This window comes from Larimichthys crocea, chromosome XXII (assembly GCF_000972845.2).
Source record: "Larimichthys crocea isolate SSNF chromosome XXII, L_crocea_2.0, whole genome shotgun sequence".
NCBI classification, from domain to species: Eukaryota; Metazoa; Chordata; class Actinopteri; family Sciaenidae; genus Larimichthys; species Larimichthys crocea.
Genome location: NC_040032.1, coordinates 14,416,664 through 14,436,955, shown reverse-complemented (window position 1 = coordinate 14,436,955; position 20,292 = coordinate 14,416,664). Strand labels below are relative to the sequence as shown.

The window sequence follows — 20,292 nt, the reverse complement described above, 5'->3', positions numbered from 1 at the left end:
TTCTTACTGTGGAAACTTTTTGAAGCTGCTAGCTGACATGTTTTTTGTCAGAGCACTTTGAGCAAGAAGACGCTGATCGACACAACCATGTAGTTAAGGTGCAACTTCTTCTACTTTTGAAAAGGACCAATGGAGTGGGGGCAGACGCAGTGAGGGGTGTAGCCTGCGTAGGCTTCCACAAGAGTCTGTGCTGTGCGTACGTAAGTTGATTGTTGTTTTTTGTGTGTGTCACAAGCCAAGTCCAAATATTCATTTAGATCAGAGGTACAGATATTGAGATTCAGCTGATACAAACGTCATAAAGCTGTCAGTATGTTGAACATTTAATACGCTCTGCACTATAAAGGTCATTAAAAACTAATTCATACATCTCCTCTTGGCAACATTCCTGATCCTATAACATAAACACATATGTCCATGCGTTACGCACAGCCTTGGCTTGACAGATAAATTAAATCCGTGGCTGCACGTGGCCTAGAAAAAAATAGCCTAAAATAGCTAAGTTCAACTGCCTACAAGCCTCAAGTAAATATGTAGGCTAAGAAACGAACTGCACAAGCAACAGAGAAATAAAAAGTACGACACAGGAGAAAAAAAAAAGAAAAAAAAACGGGAGGATACAAGACAAGGAAATAAACCGTGTGAGTGTGGTATAAACTAAAAAAGCAGAAACTGCGGTTTCAAAGCTGGTGACATACCTGCAAGCTCATTTGCTGGTCATAAAAACCTGTTTGCTCTGCTGTGAGCCACAGCTTTCTGGTGTTGCAAATGTGAGTTTACCCTCCAGTACTTCCATAGCGGTGGAAACGGTAGCAGTAGAGGGGCAGGACAGCACCATAGCAGAGCTCCTTAGAAGGGCTGCCGGGCCACGGCACCGCAGCACATATTCCGGGAAAGCGTGTCATCAGGCCGCTTAAGCCGCCCAAAGAATTGTCCATCTCACATGCACGCACTAATCTATGCAGGGTCACTCAAGGTAATCCCTGCCGAGCACTCCTCTTTGATTGGCACTCACAGCAGCACAGTGAGTTTTTTGGGCCTGTCATATGGCTGGGCTGTACCAACTCAGCTATTTCAGAGAGGGGTGAATCTCTCGCTTTCCTGCTCGCTCGCCTCTCTCAGAGGAACAGAAGAAAGAGGAAATGGAAAATGAAAAAACAACAGCACACACTCAGCGGATAAGCTGCCAACGCTGACTCTGTCTCGCTGAAGGTTTTTTCACTCCATTTCACTCACTCGCCCTACATTCCTCTGCTCTTGCTCTCTCTGTCCTCTTCCTTCCCTCCCTAATGTCTCACTCTGCTCACTCAAACTGCAGTTGTTAAGTCACACCAGTAGTTTGGAACTACATCCTTACTCCAAATGGCACAACTGCCACAAGATGGTTCGAAAAAAAGCACTGGAGCCAACTCAAGACATCGACAGAGACCATCTTACACACACACTTTTGCATTGACTTTTGTAATTTTCAAGATTTTCAAAATGGATGCTAAGTCAGACAACACATTTTGAAGTTGGTCCAGTATTGAGTGAGAGCTGGGAAGCACAAAATTAGGGGCAATTGTGCACAGTCAATGTACGTTCACTAAAAAAGTGCCAAAGTGCTCTGACAGGCTCTGATTGTAAGTGTTCAAAAATATGATAGAAAGGACTCTCAAACACTGTGCCTAGTAGAACACAGAGTTACACAAACAAACTAGTCTGAAAACTCCTGTTTTAGAGATCCAAAGGATGTTAAAACACCAAAGACAAAAACAGCAATTCCTGTGAGGTAAAATTATTATTTTTGGAGTCTGGTGGCCCTCAAGTGAAGGGACTAGACTTGTTATCAAAGAGTAAGATCCTTATTGTTTTACCAGAAAAGGATGTTATGTCACTCTAGTCAAAGCCATCAGACTCCATTGACAAAAACATCTTACCGTGGAGGCCACGGGAGTTGCCGGTCTACTGCTGCCTCGATCAGTTTGTGTGACTTTGGTGGTTTATGGAGCCGAACAAACATGTTAAAACGCTAAAGTCACACCAAATAAAATCTGCAACTCCAATGTTCTGTGAGGTAAAATCACAGTTTTTTCCCCCCAATGGAGTTTGGTGGCATTAAACTCTCAATCAATGGATCAATCAGTGGACTAATTTCAGGAAGTGTTGTCCACATTAACCGCTTGGACACAAAAACATGGAAAACCGATGTGTTCAGTGACTATCATGAGCTCACTCGTCTTGTCTCAACTCCTGATAGGTCCTTATTGTGATTCAAGAATGAAATGGCCAACAAACAAGACTTGAGCTGCCCATGAAGAAATTGTACAGTACCAGTCACACAAAGTAAGAAGAACCATCTTTGTGTTCTTGATGTAATCATGAACACTTGCACCCTCCAACTCCTCCTATGTAAAGAAACAGCCAACAATCAACCCACTGTGTTACAGAGTAGACATACTCGAAACTGAGACAGAATGTCCTGTACAAGGACTGCGACATCTGTGAGGGAAAGAACGCCTCAGTGAGGAGAAAACAACCAGCAGAAAGAGTGAAATTAATATTTAATGCCACCCAAGGTATGGTGCATCTTTTTGTACTGGATTTAGGTGCAAGAAACAATTATATGAAGCCCTGAACGACAATCTGCGTACAAAATATCTCCATATTTGACTTTTTTTTAATTTATTTTTTTATGTTGGCCTCTACAAAGTCCACATTCCATCTTTGACACTGATTGCACACTGAGGCTTTAAATGAAGTTTACAGGTGCTTGATAATGTGACAAATAAATCTCTGTGGAGCCCCATTCAGCAGAGATATTAATAAAATCAAGCACAGTTGTGTCTCAAAATGAATCCAGCTTATTGCGTTATTATAAAAATATGGACTTCTTCAACTTCTGTGTTATGTGGTTTTGGATTTTTGTGAAACTTATTATTGACAGTCCTGTTTCCCCTATGTTCTGAATGTTTCTCTCGACATGTCCTGACCTTTTGTCTTCACTGTGTGTGTGTGGATATATGGCAACTTTGTCTACAGGAGCAGAACGAAGTGGAACATAATTACATGTGTGTCGATTTTAATTTGAAACGGGTAACAATTCATGTCAATATCGATTAATCTGTTTACCATTTTCTCCTTGACTTGGGTAGTTGTTTTGTCTATAAAGTGTTTATAGTGGATCATGAATTTCAAAGTAAACCAGCAAATCTCTACAAACGAGAAGTTGGAACCAACGAATGTAATTTGAAAACCATTAATAAGAAATCCAATGAAACCAGACTGATGGTCTAAAGTCACAATAGAGGCCCTTAAACACCAGAAAACAAACTTGTTGGATAGATTACAAAGAGAGACAACTGCTGCTACTTTATCCTCTGTACAGCGTGGCCAAACCAAACACCAAAACCAAATATATAATTTACTAAGAGCGTCAGTTTTCATAATACTGAACATATTCAGAATATGTGCAAACTCAGATTCATATAAATGTTGTATTTAATCTATATTTTACTGCATTTGGTGTAATATTTATATTGTATCTTTATAAATAATGCCGATGTATCTTTGGAGAGACAAACAAGCAAGTCAAACCGTAACCACACCACAACATTTCTATTGTAGCACACCACATATGAGGGTTACACGGGGTCAAGCCTATGTCCTGAGGTCACTGCAGGGACAGTGTTGTGTGTTATCTAAGGTTGTGAGAGATATAGAGCAGCTGTATGACTGTGTTTAGGAAAGCAGGCGCCATTCTGATCATTACCATGTTCACTGAGGTCAGAGGATAGGGCTTTCTCACTCCCTCAACACAACGGATAGGCACATAATGTAGAAGCTTCTACAAAGTCAGATAACATTGTCAGACCACTAAGGGTGAATGTAGACCAATAGCAAATACTATATTTGCATCTAGACACATAGAGTACTGTGTCATTGTCCTGAGGACAGCTTCTTCAGGCGACAATCATGTCAGGACAAGTGTATTGATAAATCCTCTATTCTCCATAGCTTCAATAAACCTTTCAGCTTAAGACATCTTGGACTCCTCTGCACTTACTCTCCACTGACTGAACTGATCGATGATGACAATGCTTAAAATTCAAAAAGTTGGGGAGTTGCCAGCAATAAAGAGGTCGAATCAATAGCGCTTATTACTAGAGAGGTGTGGTGCATATAGTTGTGACACAAAATGTGCTGTAGGGCTGACGAGGAAACAAGAAACAGTTGTGGCAGTGTTGTTTCCGTTCCAAACGCCCTTATTACATCTGTTTCTCTAACATCTGATCAGATCTCAGATGTTGAGACAATTGAAGTACATCTCTTCTTGATTTGAACTTGAACCGAGATCAAATGGCTTCATTGTTAAAAGACAAAGACCAGCATCTTATCGACCACAGAAGGAACAAACTGCAAACAGATATTTAATAAAGTCTCAGGGCTTACCTGGTTCCTTCCTCTCCGCCTTCCGTAGTTTCGTCTCACCAGCGTCTTGTAGTTGTGGTTTTTCTTGGTCAAGTAGTAGTAAAGGACACAGTCAGCAACACACTGGAACAAGAAACAGAAGATTATTATAAACAGGTGATCCTTAAACCAGAGGCAACATATTCAAGCTTTTACTTGATTTTTTTAGCTCTAGTAAAATCATCAAGATGTAAAATTTGAGTCGAGTGGATAGGTATTATTGACAAAGACCCACAGAGTGCTGTTCATTATACCCTTAAAAAGGACCAGTGTGTGGGATTTGATGGCATCTAGCAGTGCACTAATTGATTGCAACACACCTCACATCGCCCTTTCCTCCCAAGCGTGAAAGGGAAACTACAGTGGATGCAAAACGCATGAAAAACATGGAAGCGCTGTGTAGAGCTGGTGCTTAGTTTGTCTGCGTTGGGCTACTGTAGAAAAATGGCAGTTCAAATGCCTCGCCCCCTTGGAAGAGAAGCTAATCGTCTGTAGATATAAAAGGCTCATTCTATGGTAACCAAAACATAAATATTACTAATTTCAGGTGATTATAGACTAATGAAAACATAGTCATGCATATTAGACTCCATTTCTGCCATGTTCTGTAAATAGAGCCTCCTAAATCCTACACACTGGACCTCCATGTAAGTTAGTCCTAATCTAAATCTTATATTTTGAAAAAGTGATCCCAAAGAGCTTTATGGTCTTTGGGTTTTAAATATAATTTGTCCAAAAATGGGCGTGTGTGAATATACGAGCAGCAGTTTACCTTTCTCTCCAGATAGGAGGCAATCAGGCCAAAGTTCTTGGGGTGCTGGACAAACCTAGAAACAGATGCAAGAGTCAAAAATATATTACGATGTCTAATATATGTCTACGTGACAGACTTACAGGGACAAACTGTGACATCTTGTGCCAACAAAACAAAACTCACTTCTCCTTAAAGATCTCCTTCTCATGTTCGGTCCAAACATTCATGAACTGCCGGGCTTTGTACACCTTCATTGGGTCATCCATGAGACCGTTCATGTTGATAAACTTCACTCGCCTCTGTTCAGAGTCGTACATCATGGGAGGGATGACTGACAGCTGTCTCATCTGTTTCTCGTTGTTCTGTAAAACATGGATAGGTAGCGTGGCCACAGTTAGTTCAATGAAGAACTCTACCTTGTTCGATAAACCATCTTTCTGCATATGAACCTGGTCACAACCTTTGTGATTTATGTCTTAGAAAACACAATTCTATTTGGGCTGTTGTCGTCTAGATATCTAGTTTCACATTTATACTGTAACGTATTTAAAATGTACTCCAGATAGTACCCACCTCCTGCTCAGAAAGTCCATCTATGATTTCAGAAATCTCGTGCTCACTTCTGGCAATCGTTGCAGACAGGCCCGTTCCTCTTTGTCCAACTCTGCAGAAAACAGGTAAAATTCGACATGTTTATTTTAAATGTTACATTAAATTTGAAGTATGCTGTGCAAAGACAAAATTAGTTATGCTCACTGTTGTTTCTGTTCCAACCAAAGCCGGAGTCAAATTGTTAATACGAGCAATAGGAAACAAATTTTGAAACCTTAAAACCTCTGTTAACAAACGGATTCATTGTACTCATTATTAACGATTAAAATCGTCTCTCTCTGACCAGTTATTACTTGCTTCCTCCTCGCAGCCTGCATAAACAGTGCTGACACGCAAACTCTTACTTGTAGATTTCAACGAAAGCACAAAGCATCAGAGTAACTAGACGCTGGACCCTGACCCTGTCTCCCACCCTTCCCAGAGGCACCCAGACAGCATGTGTCTCTGCCCAAAGTAGGCCACCACACACCACCTAGTGTCCTCCATTTAGGGGATAGCTGGACAGACATCTTAAAAATGGGCAAGACAATTTTGATGTCTGGGTGTGGCTATGATTCTTGTCAACATTATTAATGCATCAAAAGACTGCTAGAGGGAGTATGATTCAACTCTAATCGCTCCATCCTTGATCACCTTGCTACATACAGCAGAATGGATTTCAGCTCGAATTGGTAGAATAAAAAGCTAGCATGAAATACAAGCGTAGTCCACTTTAAGGCTTCTATTTTGTGAAATCCAGCAGTCTACAGGCTAGGAAATCTGCTCTGTTACAGTACTATGAAAAAAAATGCTGGTTCCAGCTTCTAAAATATGAATATCTGATTTTTTTTTTCCTCAGGCTCTTATGAAAATAAACTGAATATACTTTGGTATTTGGAATGTTTGTCCATAAAATTGGGTAGTTTAAACATGTAAACCTGGACTTACAGAAGTGGTGGCGAGTATTTTTCACAATTTCAATCAGTCAGATGAGAAAAATAATCAGATTAATCGATAATGAAACTAATCCTTAGTTCCAAAGTTCAGTTAAGTTCCCATAGCCAAACGTATATTATAAAATCACAGTGTAGTGTCACAATGTCGACTAGTCACAGGTGAAGACGTTTACCTCTGGAAGCGCTCCTGCTGCTCCCTCTGCTTACGTATCTCGGGGAATTGCCTTTCATAATACTCCCGCGTCCTGCTCTCCTTGGCTTTGCGTCTGGGGTTGTTTTCCATGCGCTCCACCTTCTTCTCCCACGCCTCCATCAGCTGGTCGTAGCGCTGGCAGATCTTCTGTTCCTGTGTACACAGCATGGAAAATGTTATATCAGGAGTGGGCGACCGTCACTGCTGCAAGAGCCAAAAGAACTTCTTGCCAATGGAATGAGCCAAAAGATCCACATGGAATATGTATACATATATATTACATATTATAAGGATGCTGATATTTTCATACTACCAATGCCACCTGCATTTATATTGTAATACTAATTTAAACAGGGATTTGAAGTCTCCTGTTGCTATGTAACTCCAGGATGTGTTGCACATACACAGCATCCTGAAATAGTCGAACCAATCACAAATTAATGTTGTTTAGATGCAACATGTACAATGGGGAACAAATTCTCAGGTTTCTGATCAGGTAATAGATTGAGCACAGTTTGCTGGACGTACTTTTAACCATCAGGCTACCTAGTGGGCATGACTGTGCCAGCTCTAATTCCTGTAGTCTGCAGTCTTATCTTTGAAAAAGAACATCAAAACAAACAAAGACGACAGACAGGCTGCAGAATCTTGAAGCAAGGGCAGAGTTGGGCGCGTACATGCCATCTAGGGTGTGTTTGTTGTGGGTGTGTCTGTCTTTCATATTGCCTTAATCAGTTTCCTGACCCAGTTTGCACTAATGTAACATAAAACTAGCTTTTGTTTTACACTGTATCGAAAAAAACACAACACAAAACTAAAAATAAAAGAGATTTCCAGATGTGTAATGAGTTAAAATGTTGAGAGAGCATATGGAAAGACCCCCGTGGTATTGTTGGGAGGACAATACAGCCTCATTTCCACTCTGTCGCGAGGGCCAAACAATTCACCTTCCTCTTGGCATGAGGCCATGTGCACTCTGCCATTGTTCAAAAGGTCCGTCTGACCCCGACATGGGACAGCCAGAGAAAGGTGGAACTAGCTGAGCCACTGCAATACAAAGACAAGCCAACTGTTTCAACACGGGGTGATCCTGAAATATTTAAATCACTGGTCGCTGATAAGAAAGACAGAGGGATAGTCTTTGGCCAGAGCATTTCTCAGATCTGTTCTTTGATGTGACGATATTTATTGTTATACTGCATATAAAAGCAGTTCTTGGTCCACACAATGCCTTTCGACAAACAGAGGAAATCAAGGCTTTTCCTGTTCTGTAAATACATCAGTGCATTATTTTTATTAGCTATGCAAGCAACGTGGTTCGAGGCATATCATCAGTGGGTCCATCTGGTTCAGAGTGACTACTGAATGGACTGTCATGAAGTTTCCATGCTCCCAGAGAATCGCCTAGTGACTTTGTTGAATTGAAATCTGGTCCAAAGATGAGTGTCCGCCCTTGATGAATTATAATAACTTTGGTGATCCTCAGCTGCACTCCCACAATTTCTATTTTTTAAACTTCTATAAATTTAGTAGTATGTGCTTAACCTGCTCATATGTAAGCGTCCTCTTGCAATGTCAAGTGTCTGCCTTTGGCATTTTAATCATGCAAAAATGTGTCATGCTGTCTGGTGTCTGTAGCTTTAAGTAAACAGGGGAGATAGCACATATCAAAAGCTTCAACAATCCTAACAATACTGTTCCCTGGTCAGCTGAGGTCATCTGAGTGCAAACAGTCAGGTATGATATAACTCAAACACTGACCATGGGAATGGGTGGTGCCACTAATGCACAAATACCTGAAACGTCCACTGTGCTTTCATAACAGCAGGGACACTTACCCTTTGTTTACGAGCGTGATTCCTCCTCTTGAAAAACAAAATCAGCTTCTTCCTCATGACTTGGTTGCTAAAAGAGAACAACACTTATTCATTAGAATGAAGATAGTACTATGTTCATTAGCACAGTTATGGTGGTATTTACGAAAAAGCACACAGAGTTTCATAAATAAAACGTCCTGTGACAAAAATTGTTCCAGCAGACGAGAGTACGAAGGGTGAGGGTTATGGTTAAGTAGTTCCTTGAGCTAGTACAAGTGTACCTTTGTCAAATGAAAAATTCATTGAGGGGAAAAGGAAGTATACCAAAACCTACTTTGAGGTCACCTCAACTGATTACATTAAGGCTAGATGGGAGAGAGAGTTGGGCATTGACGTCACCCCTGAGGAGTGATACGTGTGAAACAACACACTCTACTACAAATTCACGAACGTGGAACACTCACGTATCTTCTGGATGTGCCCCAAGATGCGCTCCTCTGGGATGAGGTCGGTGCCATAATTAAAAAGGTATTTTGGGGTATGAAATACCAAATGAAAGCAAAACTATGTACCTTATAAGTGTTACTGGAAATGGTAGATATATAGTCGAGATACTACTGATTGCAACTAAGAAGGCAAGGACAAGACTGAATCTCCTTCCATGTGTGTTGTATGACATAACGAAAGACATATGTAAACTGAATAGTGTAGAAACCAAAGAAATCTGATTTGTATTCAACAGTACATAATATGAATACCTGCAGTGTGTGTGTGTGTGTTGACCCTAAGAGTGTGGCCTGTACAGCAGATTCACACAGAGGTGGTCTCTGTCCTGATAAAACACTGAGTCAGATGGGCCGCTCTCATGGCACACACTGATAAGGGTTTGGTGCTAGACGGCCAGACACAAGTCTTTCACTTCCTTTCTCAATCATCCTCCTCGTTGTCAGTAGGACAAACCCAATCGGGTGACTCAGCGATCAGATTAGACAGAATTATCAGCTGGCCTTATCTGACTGAGGTCAGCATTACCTCCAGCACTTTCCCCTCAGCTGTTAGTGGTCTAAGCATCACGTCTGTGGCACATGCTCACTTTGCAGGGCCAACAGATGTTCATGAAATGAGATACTCACGTCTTGATGTTGTCATGGTACACCTTTGTGTCTGATGGCTGATTGTACAGGGGCTAAGGGGAAAAAGCAGACCGGGAACAGGTAGTGGATTAATTATTAGCTATTAGGCAAGCAGTAATATCTAACTTGCTACTGACAGGGTTTGTACAGCTTTTTAAGGGAAAGATTCAAGCACTTTCAAGGTCTCTTTAATCCTTTATATCACATCTAAAGTGTTAATATGAATGCAATTGCAAAAAATAAAGTTTATAGAAGTCCCCGATACCAACAGTAATCACTGTATACTGTCAGTTTGTTTATTTTAGCAGCTGTTTACATCAACTGTTTGTTTTGATCATGATTATTTAATGCTTGCTAATTTCCAGAGTAAGGGATTAACAGAGGACTTATCTAGCAAAGAATGACCAGTGAACACGCCAGGAGACAAAACATATTTAAAAAAATATGAAGGGGGAGGAATATATTCAAATTAAGCACTTTCCAAACTTTTTAAGACTTTTTGTACGAACCCTGCACTGAGATAAGCTTCATCTCGTTCTCAAAGCTCATGCAAGGGCTAAAAAAATTATTAGTAAACATTACATCACGTACCAGCTCAACCTTAGGACCAAGACCTTCCAGTATTTTGTGGGCCTCTTCAGCCTTTTTCTAGAATGAAAGAAAGAGTTCATATCTTAATTACAGAGCCTACAAAATGAGAAACTAAATGAGCACATTCAAAAACCAACATGTCTATATTCACAGAAATATAATATTCATGTAACTTTTTAGTGGCTACAGCATGGAGGCATGAGCTCCAGGTAAGCAAATTAGTTAAACATGGTCACGAATGCAACACTGAAACATTTTACTGATCAAGCTTGTGATTTGTAACGTATAAGCAAAAAGGGCAAAGATTCAGGAAAACCATCAAATGAAAATTTACTTTGATGATAACCATAAATCCTGAAAAAAGAACATTTGATGCTCATTTTTGGATGCATGTGATCGATAAAATGTGAAATTGAGCAGCTGCACCTGCCTGAACCTGAGCATAATTAACAGGGTTGGCAGCAACTGTTTTCCCGGATCAGTGCAGACTATCTGCTTGTTCGAGATCATCACGATGACACGGAATAACTTGATTTTCTCCTTTTCATTGGCCCTACGTTCACAGTCAGAGAAAAACAACCACAGCTGCCATTAAATGTTATTCACAGTGCCAGAGCAGCCTAAAGGGTTAATAGCTGACTGAGAAAGAAGGCGCGTCTCAGCACAACACAACGCTGTCTGACAGACATGAACTAAATTGACCTCCAAAAAACACACACACACACACACACACACACACACACACACACACACCCCTATTGTTCAGCTGATATTCAGATAATGAGGCCTACCTTTGCCCTTGACTATTGCTTTAATGTAGTATGTGTTTAAAGGATTATAAAAAGTTAAAAATAAATTAGGACACTTGACAAAATTACTCTAGTAGTAAACACATAAATACTTTCAACACTACTGCCTGCAAAACATGCAGAAACCACAGGACATTCCAACATACTCCAGCAGCAGACTCCCTTGAATATTATTTCTGAAAATTAAAACATCACTATGCCAAATGTTTTTCAACAAGGGTGGGATACTTGAACAGAACTGAGCTGCGCGCAACCGCAAACATTCAAGCCATATCTCGTCATGTACACCGCTTTTTAAAATTTTTTTATTGAAGAATACCACCGCAAATTAAAGACATTCCGCTAACTCAGTGACAAAACCACCGCATTCGCTGTAGCTGCTCCACCATACAAGTCTCCCGCTGGTTTGCCGGAGGATAACTGAAATGTAAAGCAGCAGCAGCAGCAGCAGGAAATGTTCAGTTTTCATCAGAAGTGACTGGTGACACAACTCAAACAAGGCTGAAAGCAATCAGATCATGCCACTGTGGTCGACCAGGTGAGCTAGCAGGGTACGAACGAAAGTACGAACAGGCACATAGGAGCGAAACTAATGTTCAAACCACAGAGATTCAGTTAGAAGCTACAAAAGTCCTGAGAGAGATTTAAAGACACACGTCCAGCCTTTAGTTTAGCATTAAATAGCTTGGTCTGGTTATTCCCTGCTGTAAAAGACAAGACATTTCATGAGTTCTCCACGTGGTTTAAGTGGGTTATCAGAGGCCAGTGGAAAAACAAACGTAACTTTGAGGATGCACGAAAATAAACAGATAAAATATTAGCTGAAATTCCTGAGAACACGAGCAAAGTGACCAAAGGGAAAAGAGGAGAACCGACGCTTGTGTGTTTTGGTGTTTGCGGCAGATGACTAACCCGGTTCTCATCGTAGATGATCTGGACTATGCTGCGGTGCTTGTGCTCCACTGGGGGAGGGGTCACTGGCTTTTCTGGCTCCACTGGCTTCGCTGCTTCCTCCTCCAGTTGTTGCTAAGAGACAACACCAAAACAGAACAGCTTGACCAATAGCGCACGAGAAAAAACACACACAAAATGCAAACAGGAAATTATGGGGGGCCTCATTTCTTATATACATGACCTAATTAAACAAGTTGTACGGTATTCAGCTTCTTACAAAAAAACAAACAAACACTGTGCTGATCTCAGCTTCTGATATCTGAGACTCATGCAGGTACTATCAGATTATTCTCTACAGGCTTGTTCGACTACAATATTTTTTTCTAAACAGAACTGAAAGTTTTTGCTATTGAGGCCAACATCAATGCTGACAAGCAAGCTGAACCGTTCCGAGTGTTTACAAGTTAAAGGTTATGCAAACCAACAGGTTACAGGGACAAGAGTTCCTGAAAATACCTCAAATAAACAAATAAATCCCTAATAATGATGGGAAAACAGACAGACAGCAAAACTGAGAAGTAAGTTCTCTCCGAGTAAAGCTCAGCTTACATTCCTATCTAATGAGACGGAATTCCAGAACAAAAAAACGACCCCAAATTAGATTAAAAACAAGCTAATCAAGATGGGAAGATGTGCTGATGAAAGAAATACGCCCGTAGCTCTAGTAATTTAGTTTTTGACAGCACCTTAAAAAGACATTATAGTAGATTTACATTTAGTCATTTAGCTGACGGAGAAGGGAAAGAATCAAAGCACAGTGCAACAAGGACGTTAGTGCAGTAATACGTTTCTACTCGCATCAATCAAGTGACAGTTCGAGAAGGGGATAGATTTAGCATGTCCAGTTGCTGGTAGTGTTGGAGAGGAGGTCCTCTCTGAAGTGCTGGAGGTGTTCAGGAGGTTTTTGAAGGTAGAGAGGGACGCCCCTGATCTAATAGGAACTAGTACGACCAACGGGGACCAACAGACGAGAAGATTTTAGATTGCCATGAGCGAACGGGCGACAGAGCCAGGCGTTGTTCATTGGAGGAGGTAACATATGCCTGTTTAAGGGTATTCAAGTGAGTGGGTGCAGGGTTCGAATTCAATACGGGCTGATACAGGTAGCCAGTGGAGCTGAATGAGCAGCGGGGTAACACGTGCCCTTTTGGGTTGATCGAAGATAAGGCACATCGCTGCACTGGTAGATAACAGATAGGCATTTGTTCAGCCATAGAAGCATCTTATAGCCCAGGTTCAACTCTGTAGATGCAGAGCTGTGCGCCGCTTAGGTAAGACAAGTTAGAAGATTATCAGGAGCCTCCTTCGCCAACAGTGAGTAGAGCAGAGCGAACACAAAGTTTCACAAGAGGAGAAAGAGGTAACAAAGAAAAAATCGTTCCACCTGCTCTACGCTAAATAAAAAAATCAACCATCACAACTTCTACCGTTGTGTTTTCCAATTACAGAACATTTTATAAAAGCAATAAGCCATTTCCTCATTAAAGCTCTAAAATTAGCATCAAGTTCAGCTTCACTTGGATTATTATTTGATTAAAATAGCAAGTGAACTCGTTACTCCTGCCAAGTTTTCTCACACAGCATCCATTGTGTTGGATGCATGTTTGTCGAGACAGTGAAAATGGTTATGTGGTAACCAACCTGCTTCTTCTTCAGCTTGAAAATCTGCTGCTCCACTTTAGCGATCTCTCTGTCCACGCGGTCCATGCTCTGGATCAGCTCTTCCTTGGACAGTTTGGAGGGAGACGTGTCCTGCTCTTCTACCATGTGAAGAGTGTGTCCTCCTGCTGATGGGGACTCGACTTTGACAGTAAACTGAGACTCCTGGCAAAAAACAAAAAAAGGTTCATTGAGCTGGCAAGAAACTACAGAAGAAGTTAGAAGTTCTCACGTTATGAAGAAGGGGGTATGAAAATATGAAAGTGCTGTAAACCACGGTAAAGTGCACCTGACTAAGTTTGTCTCTGCAGGGACAAAAACAAGTGAAACCAACTGACTTCTTAGTTTGGAAGAGTGCTTGCAGAGGAACAGGGCCCACCTTTTTGACCTCCACAGTAGCTCTTAGACTGTCCTGTACAGTATGGGTCATGGGCAGGACGACACCCCCAGCTGTGGAAGGGGTGCGGGTGATATGGGCCTCAGAAACGGTCTCCATGCGAGGACGTTTTGCCTCCATGGCCTCATGATCAGACTGGGTGATGGAGTGAAACTGTTGTTCGTAACCATGGCGTCTCTCTGGAGGCCTGAAGAACAGGAGTAAACAAGAAATTCACAGACGAATCAGAGGCTACATCCGGTGGTATGGATGTACCGTTCCGAAAATGTAATCTGGGAACAGCATCCTCGAGGGAGTGCTACAGGATAAACAACTCTACAATACAGAACCTGATGGTCCGTATGAGGATGATGCATCATCATCTATCAGATATTAAGGGCGGAGGGTTGGATATCTGAAGTTGAGCCCTTACCTTTCAGTTCCAGGGTGGAATTCAGACAGTAAAGATGGTCTTCTCCGACCCTGTGGATCTTGCATATGAGTCCGATAGTCTGGGACGGCGAAATCCTAAAGATGAGACCGCAAACAAATTTATAAAGCAATCTGATCAAGTTCAAGAGAGAAAACACAACATTTTGAGTTCCTGCAACTATAACAACCCAACCAAACATGCTACAGAGAGCAGCAAAGTCCTGTCTACACTGGAACGACAAATCCATCTGATGCAACAGATACGCTTCAGTCCTAATCAATACAGCCGTCTACACTGGCTTCATTCATGTACCTGCGACCTGGAGCATCTTTGGTTCTCTTTCTCAACTTGCGCAAGTAACTACACGGATGAGCTATGAGCACTGTTGCGTGTCCTGGTGGCCTCGGTGTCTAAGGCACTGACCATTTAATTGCAACGTCCGGTCAGGGACCTTTGTTTCATGTCACCCACCTCATTTCCTACAAACTCTCTGCTATACTCAATGAATACATGAACTCAGCTCTCTGAGTGCAAGTATTCAGAGGTCCAATTGCTAAATATTAAAAAACGATTTAACTGTGCTCATTGTGCTGTTAAAATAACAATGGTTCACACATTTATCAGCACAAGGAGTTGCTCAAGATACCACAATATCGTGTCTACGCTTACCAGACGAAGGACAAATAACATATATGTAATAGTACACTGCAGAACAAGCGCTGGCCCGGATGTGAGGCAAGACTTCGCCCCTCTTTCAAACCAGTATCATTTAAAATCCAACAAGAAAATTCATTGAAACCGTTTTAAATAATCCAACATTTTTATGAAAAGCTATTGGGTAAAATACACATGAATGTTATCAGCACAGCGTGACCTCCAAACAAACCTGAACAAGCAAATGGAGTAACAGGAAAACTCCAGTTTTTCCCCAGATCTAAGCAAACAATCCAAATGCCCAGAAATGTACCACAGTTTTCTGTGAAAGTAAACTTCTAAGAAGTAGGCCTATGTCATCCAAAATAGCTAACAATAACAGTCAAATGCAACTGGAAAGCAAGCTGCAATTAAACACTATACAAACTCTAAAGAGCGGCATAGTTTTGACTGAACTCAATATTACAAATATTTGTCCAGCACCGAGATTATTTATTCACCTTAATTACATTTTAATTCAGCAGCAAACTTCAGTTGCATTTCACTCGCAGGTCGTCTACATGGAGAGAGTGCTGCTGTTGCAGCTGCTGCCGAGTTCGGGCAACAGAGAGCCTTTAGGCTGAAGCCACATCAAACGTGGCAAGCAAAAACCTCCGACTCACTTTCTGTGTGAAGCTGCAAATCAGTCGCAAAGTGGTCAGCGGACAGACGTTGCCTATTCAGATTAACCGTCAACACAGGTTTTGGGGTACAGCCCCAAAGGACTTCTTTGGCAAAGCGCTTTTGCTGAGACTGCCTCAACTGAATATAAATAAACTCTAATTTTGCTTCAACTTCACTGTAATAACCAAAGCAGCCAAACAATCAGTAATACAAATGTATAAATCTAACTTCAGTGTTCACTGGGTCTCTTTCAGGTCTCAAATCACAATTAAACGTAAAAAAGGAACGATCTTTCTTATTTCAAATGCTACCCCGCCTCTTTACTTGCCACACATGGAAGTGCTGAGTGACTTTCCAGACCATGTATTAAAGTGAAAGTAGAAGCACAACGACAGTATGCAGCTCTGACTATGAATGAAAACATACATATCATCAGGGGACCATTAAAAATGAAACACTCAAGTTTAACAACATAAAAAGCCTTAAATTAAGGCAGAGTCCAGCCCAGTACCTTTATTTATGAAAACAAGAATCTAAATCCTGATCTAGTGATTGTCAGTAGACTACAGTATCTAAACATAGACCTAAATTTAACCATTTCATTGTGTTTGATAGCTACAAACCAAAGCTAAATAATCTAAACGACTTCAGATCTAAACCACCAATGGCACAGAGTAAAGTCAACATCGAGAGTGTTGGCCAGATTATGACGAGAACAAACACGAATGTTAGCTCAAATACAGCCATGCAATATTTTACCTGTTGGTGGCGTGTGCCGGTGAAGGTGTACTGGACAGAATGTGGTGGATACCGGCTCTGCTCGCTGCTGAAGCTCCCCTGGCCGGGGGGGTAGCCCGAGCTACTGGACATCCTTGCTCAGTGCTCGCGGGCTGCTGCTGCTTCACGGATCTGAGATTTTAGCTAGACCATGTTCGGAGACACAAACCACCTGCACCAAGACAGAAACATTTTAGACATTAAGATCAAATCTAAAAGCCTCTTGAATATTTTTTCTGCATTAGTGAAGAGAATCAGCTAAATGAGCAGTTAGACTGACAATACATTTTAAGAGACCTGCGACTCCCGTAGCATAAGACAAAGTGTAGGACTGCATTATTGTATACTTCTTCAATGAATACTGATCTTGGAGGAGGGTAGAAGCTGAAAGCATTGCCCTGCTGACATCACCTCCTGTTCCCAGTGTACCCCACGAAGCTCTTACTTTACCTTGCACGGGTGTTACTAGAAGTCAAGGTTTTTGAAACCGAAATAACGAGGGTTATCTTGGAACAAGCGGCGAAAACAACTAACAACGGTGCAGCTGCGGTTCTGGGAAACACCAAAACGGTTTCGTGTGGGCGGAAAGAACAAGGCCGTGTTCCTCTAAGACAGATAACTACGTTAAGTTGATTTGATTGTTGATCATTTGTTATTAACCTATTTTTTATTTTTGTAAAGCTAAAATGTGGGTGTGGAGCCACTGTCACATTAAACCTCGAGGCTGGAACCTTTCTAAAATTCCCACCATCCGTCAAACTCTCAGAACCCAAAATACTTTTTGACAATGAAAATGCTGCAGATACGATCAGTATAAACAAATCCACAAACAGTAAGCATTTAACATAAAATGTATTTTAGACAGCATCATGAGATGTGCTTGTTCAACATATTTGTATATCAACACAGACAATCTATTGTTTGGTAAATAGACTGACAGGGTGTGTCATTTCATAATTAAAATATTTTTTGGGTTGGAAAAATTCCCCAGTTTTTAATGAACGTCTGCTGCACAGCTGTCGTAAAAACAGATGACGTCTCTGACCCGACATGTCATGCCAAACAATCACATGAGCAGTGATTGGTGGCTTCAACTTTCCACTCCATGCTGCCGTTACTTCAGAATAACATCCCATTGTTGTCTAAGAGAATTTTATTCAAGATTAGGAAAGAAATCCACTTGGACGAAAATGAGTGAGATTATTTCAGCTGCCTAATATCATATTAGCCTGGATTAGTTAAGAAATGTACGAAGAACAGGTTACCACGACGGAGCCAGGAAGGATCATAACACTTTCGATGAATGTCTGCTTTCTAAATAAAGAAAACTCACTTTGCAACTGGACGAACACACACAGGAGAGGGTTCTGTGTGTTCATTTAGACCAAACGTCACAGGTTTTGGGCTCTTTTTATTATTCTTAATATGAATCCATCGTATGTATATTGGCTCTATTGTTTTTATCCTTCATCTGTGAGATTCACGGCTTTACCATCATGCCTAGACATTAAGATGCTAACTTTGGGGTTGGAAAAGCAACAAGCATTGCCACCGTAAACAAGGTGGGCAGCTGTTGTTTTATTTCATTTTCAGTCCACAGGCCAAAGAGTTTGGTGGGTCCCTGAATTTGTGATCCACTTTCACGTTTTCGGAAATCATACTATATGTGGCTTTTTTTTTGTTTTGTTTTAATAACAACCATGGGGGCTCTTTTTTATATTTACCATTTCCTATTTAAAATGACATAACTTTTTATTACAGCTCTCAGGCAGTAACAAAAAGGTTGTTACGTGCCACAGCTTCTGCACAAAGCCAACACAAGATGGGTCATGAGTCTGGTTCTTAAACGTATATGAGGCTATGTCAAATTTTCAGCCGCACCTTTTGGCTTCGAGACAAAACAAATTAGCACAAAGAAACTGTTAACAAGGAGAAAATAAAAAAAGAAAAGAGCACCCAGCAGCACTGCAGCTGCCTCACAATATTACAATTACCTTTTATGTTTTACTGTTTTTCTAAACTTGATTTAATTTGCTCCTGCAGTCTTCTCGAGTGGATGCACCAAGAAGTACTATGGCCAGTCTGCTGATATTGATAACATCGCTGGATGAGTTTAAAACCATGGACTCGAGCTGCACTGGGAGGTGATGACCAAACATTTACCAGTTTTTGTCATTTTAAAGTTGAGGTCTTGCTCCTTTGCAAACCTCTACATTTATTTAAGTAGAACACATTGTTTGTTCTTGTGCACGCAGACGGTCACAGCATCCTCCCTGCTCAACATTAAATCCATGACTCTTTTCTGTTATTCAAAGCAACTAAGTAAGCAGGATAACATTAATAAGCTTACCACCAGAATCAGTTGTCGCAGCCCTGGTTAGTGACCTGATTATTCATAACGTGTTTGTCACTTTTTAACCGCTGTTTGTGTAAAAACCTGCAAAAAATTTAGTTTAATTTCTGTTATAAAGTTTCATTTATCTGCACATGTTTAATTGCTTTGCACAGGTTTAATTTAAATCCAGCTTTATCCCATAGGTTAATGTATGTTTACTGTGTCAATTTTAATTTGAATGTATGTTTAATGCTGCTACTGGTTGCTTTTATTTCCCTCAGGATCAGTAAAGTATCTATCTATCTATCTATCTGTATAGTTTGTTCTTTATATTTTTATTCTTATGTTGTCTATTGTCACTGTGTGTAATGCTGCTGCTGCTGCACTGTAATTTCCCAGCTTGGGATAAATAAAGTCTGTCTGTCTATCTATCTTTTCAAAATACAGTTTAAGCTCCATCTCTTTTAATACAGAGATAAAATAAGCTGTAGCTACAGTGCACTCGCTCCTGGGTGGTTCCATCTCAAAAAGTCTTTAATTGAATTTTCCGACGTGGTTTGCAGGGGTTATAAAAGATAAATACACTGTTTTTAAGTCAACATTTGTCGTTTCGCTGTAAAAAAAGAAGTAGATTTTTAGAAAACATGTACTGATATTTCCATGTCATGGTGAACTCCGAGGCCCTCACACAGCCTCAGCAGTGTTGAAACACAGCTGCTGCGTGTTGTTATTGTTGTCTTTTAACACCATTACTGTTACACCCACGGTGTAAGAAGGAGAGGTTCTGCGGGCCCTTCATCCCTGCTGCTGTCAGACTTTACAACACCTGCACCACCTGGTCATGTCGTAGTCTCCTGTTCATGTCTCACTGCAATTTATTTTTCTATTTTATTTCCTTGCAGTTATTATTTATATCATGGTCACTTACTTTTGTAATATTATTTATATTATGGACACTTACTTTTGTAATATTATTTATATTATGGTCACTACTCTTGCAGTAATATTATTATTTATATCATGGTCACTTTCTTTTGCAATATTTCTTACACTATGGCCAGTTTACATAACAATACTCTTATCATGTCACTGTTACCCTCAGTACTTGTCTGTTTTGAAGGTTGTTTGTTTTTCGTGTTTACTGTGCA

General features: G+C 40.8%; 1 protein-coding gene across 5 annotated transcripts in view; it reads right to left on the bottom strand.

The window, feature by feature from the left end:
* The window catches only part of ncor1 (nuclear receptor corepressor 1), a 48,491-nt gene that overhangs the window by 26,783 nt on the left and 1,416 nt on the right, over positions 1–20,292 (bottom strand). For all 5 annotated transcript variants that reach the window (XM_027273334.1, XM_027273335.1, XM_027273336.1 and 2 more), the window contains exons 3-15: positions 16,792–16,981; positions 14,716–14,810; positions 14,286–14,490; positions 13,889–14,071; positions 12,206–12,319; positions 10,485–10,541; positions 9,894–9,946; positions 8,782–8,848; positions 6,924–7,096; positions 5,777–5,867; positions 5,387–5,565; positions 5,222–5,276; positions 4,432–4,533 (exon numbers count right to left, since the gene is read on the bottom strand). In XM_027273334.1, the coding sequence (XP_027129135.1) occupies positions 4,432–4,533; positions 5,222–5,276; positions 5,387–5,565; positions 5,777–5,867; positions 6,924–7,096; positions 8,782–8,848; positions 9,894–9,946; positions 10,485–10,541; positions 12,206–12,319; positions 13,889–14,071; positions 14,286–14,490; positions 14,716–14,810; positions 16,792–16,902 (1,485 nt within the window). In that variant the 5' untranslated portion in view covers positions 16,903–16,981. The remainder of the gene's footprint in view (positions 1–4,431; positions 4,534–5,221; positions 5,277–5,386; positions 5,566–5,776; positions 5,868–6,923; positions 7,097–8,781; positions 8,849–9,893; positions 9,947–10,484; positions 10,542–12,205; positions 12,320–13,888; positions 14,072–14,285; positions 14,491–14,715; positions 14,811–16,791; positions 16,982–20,292) is intronic.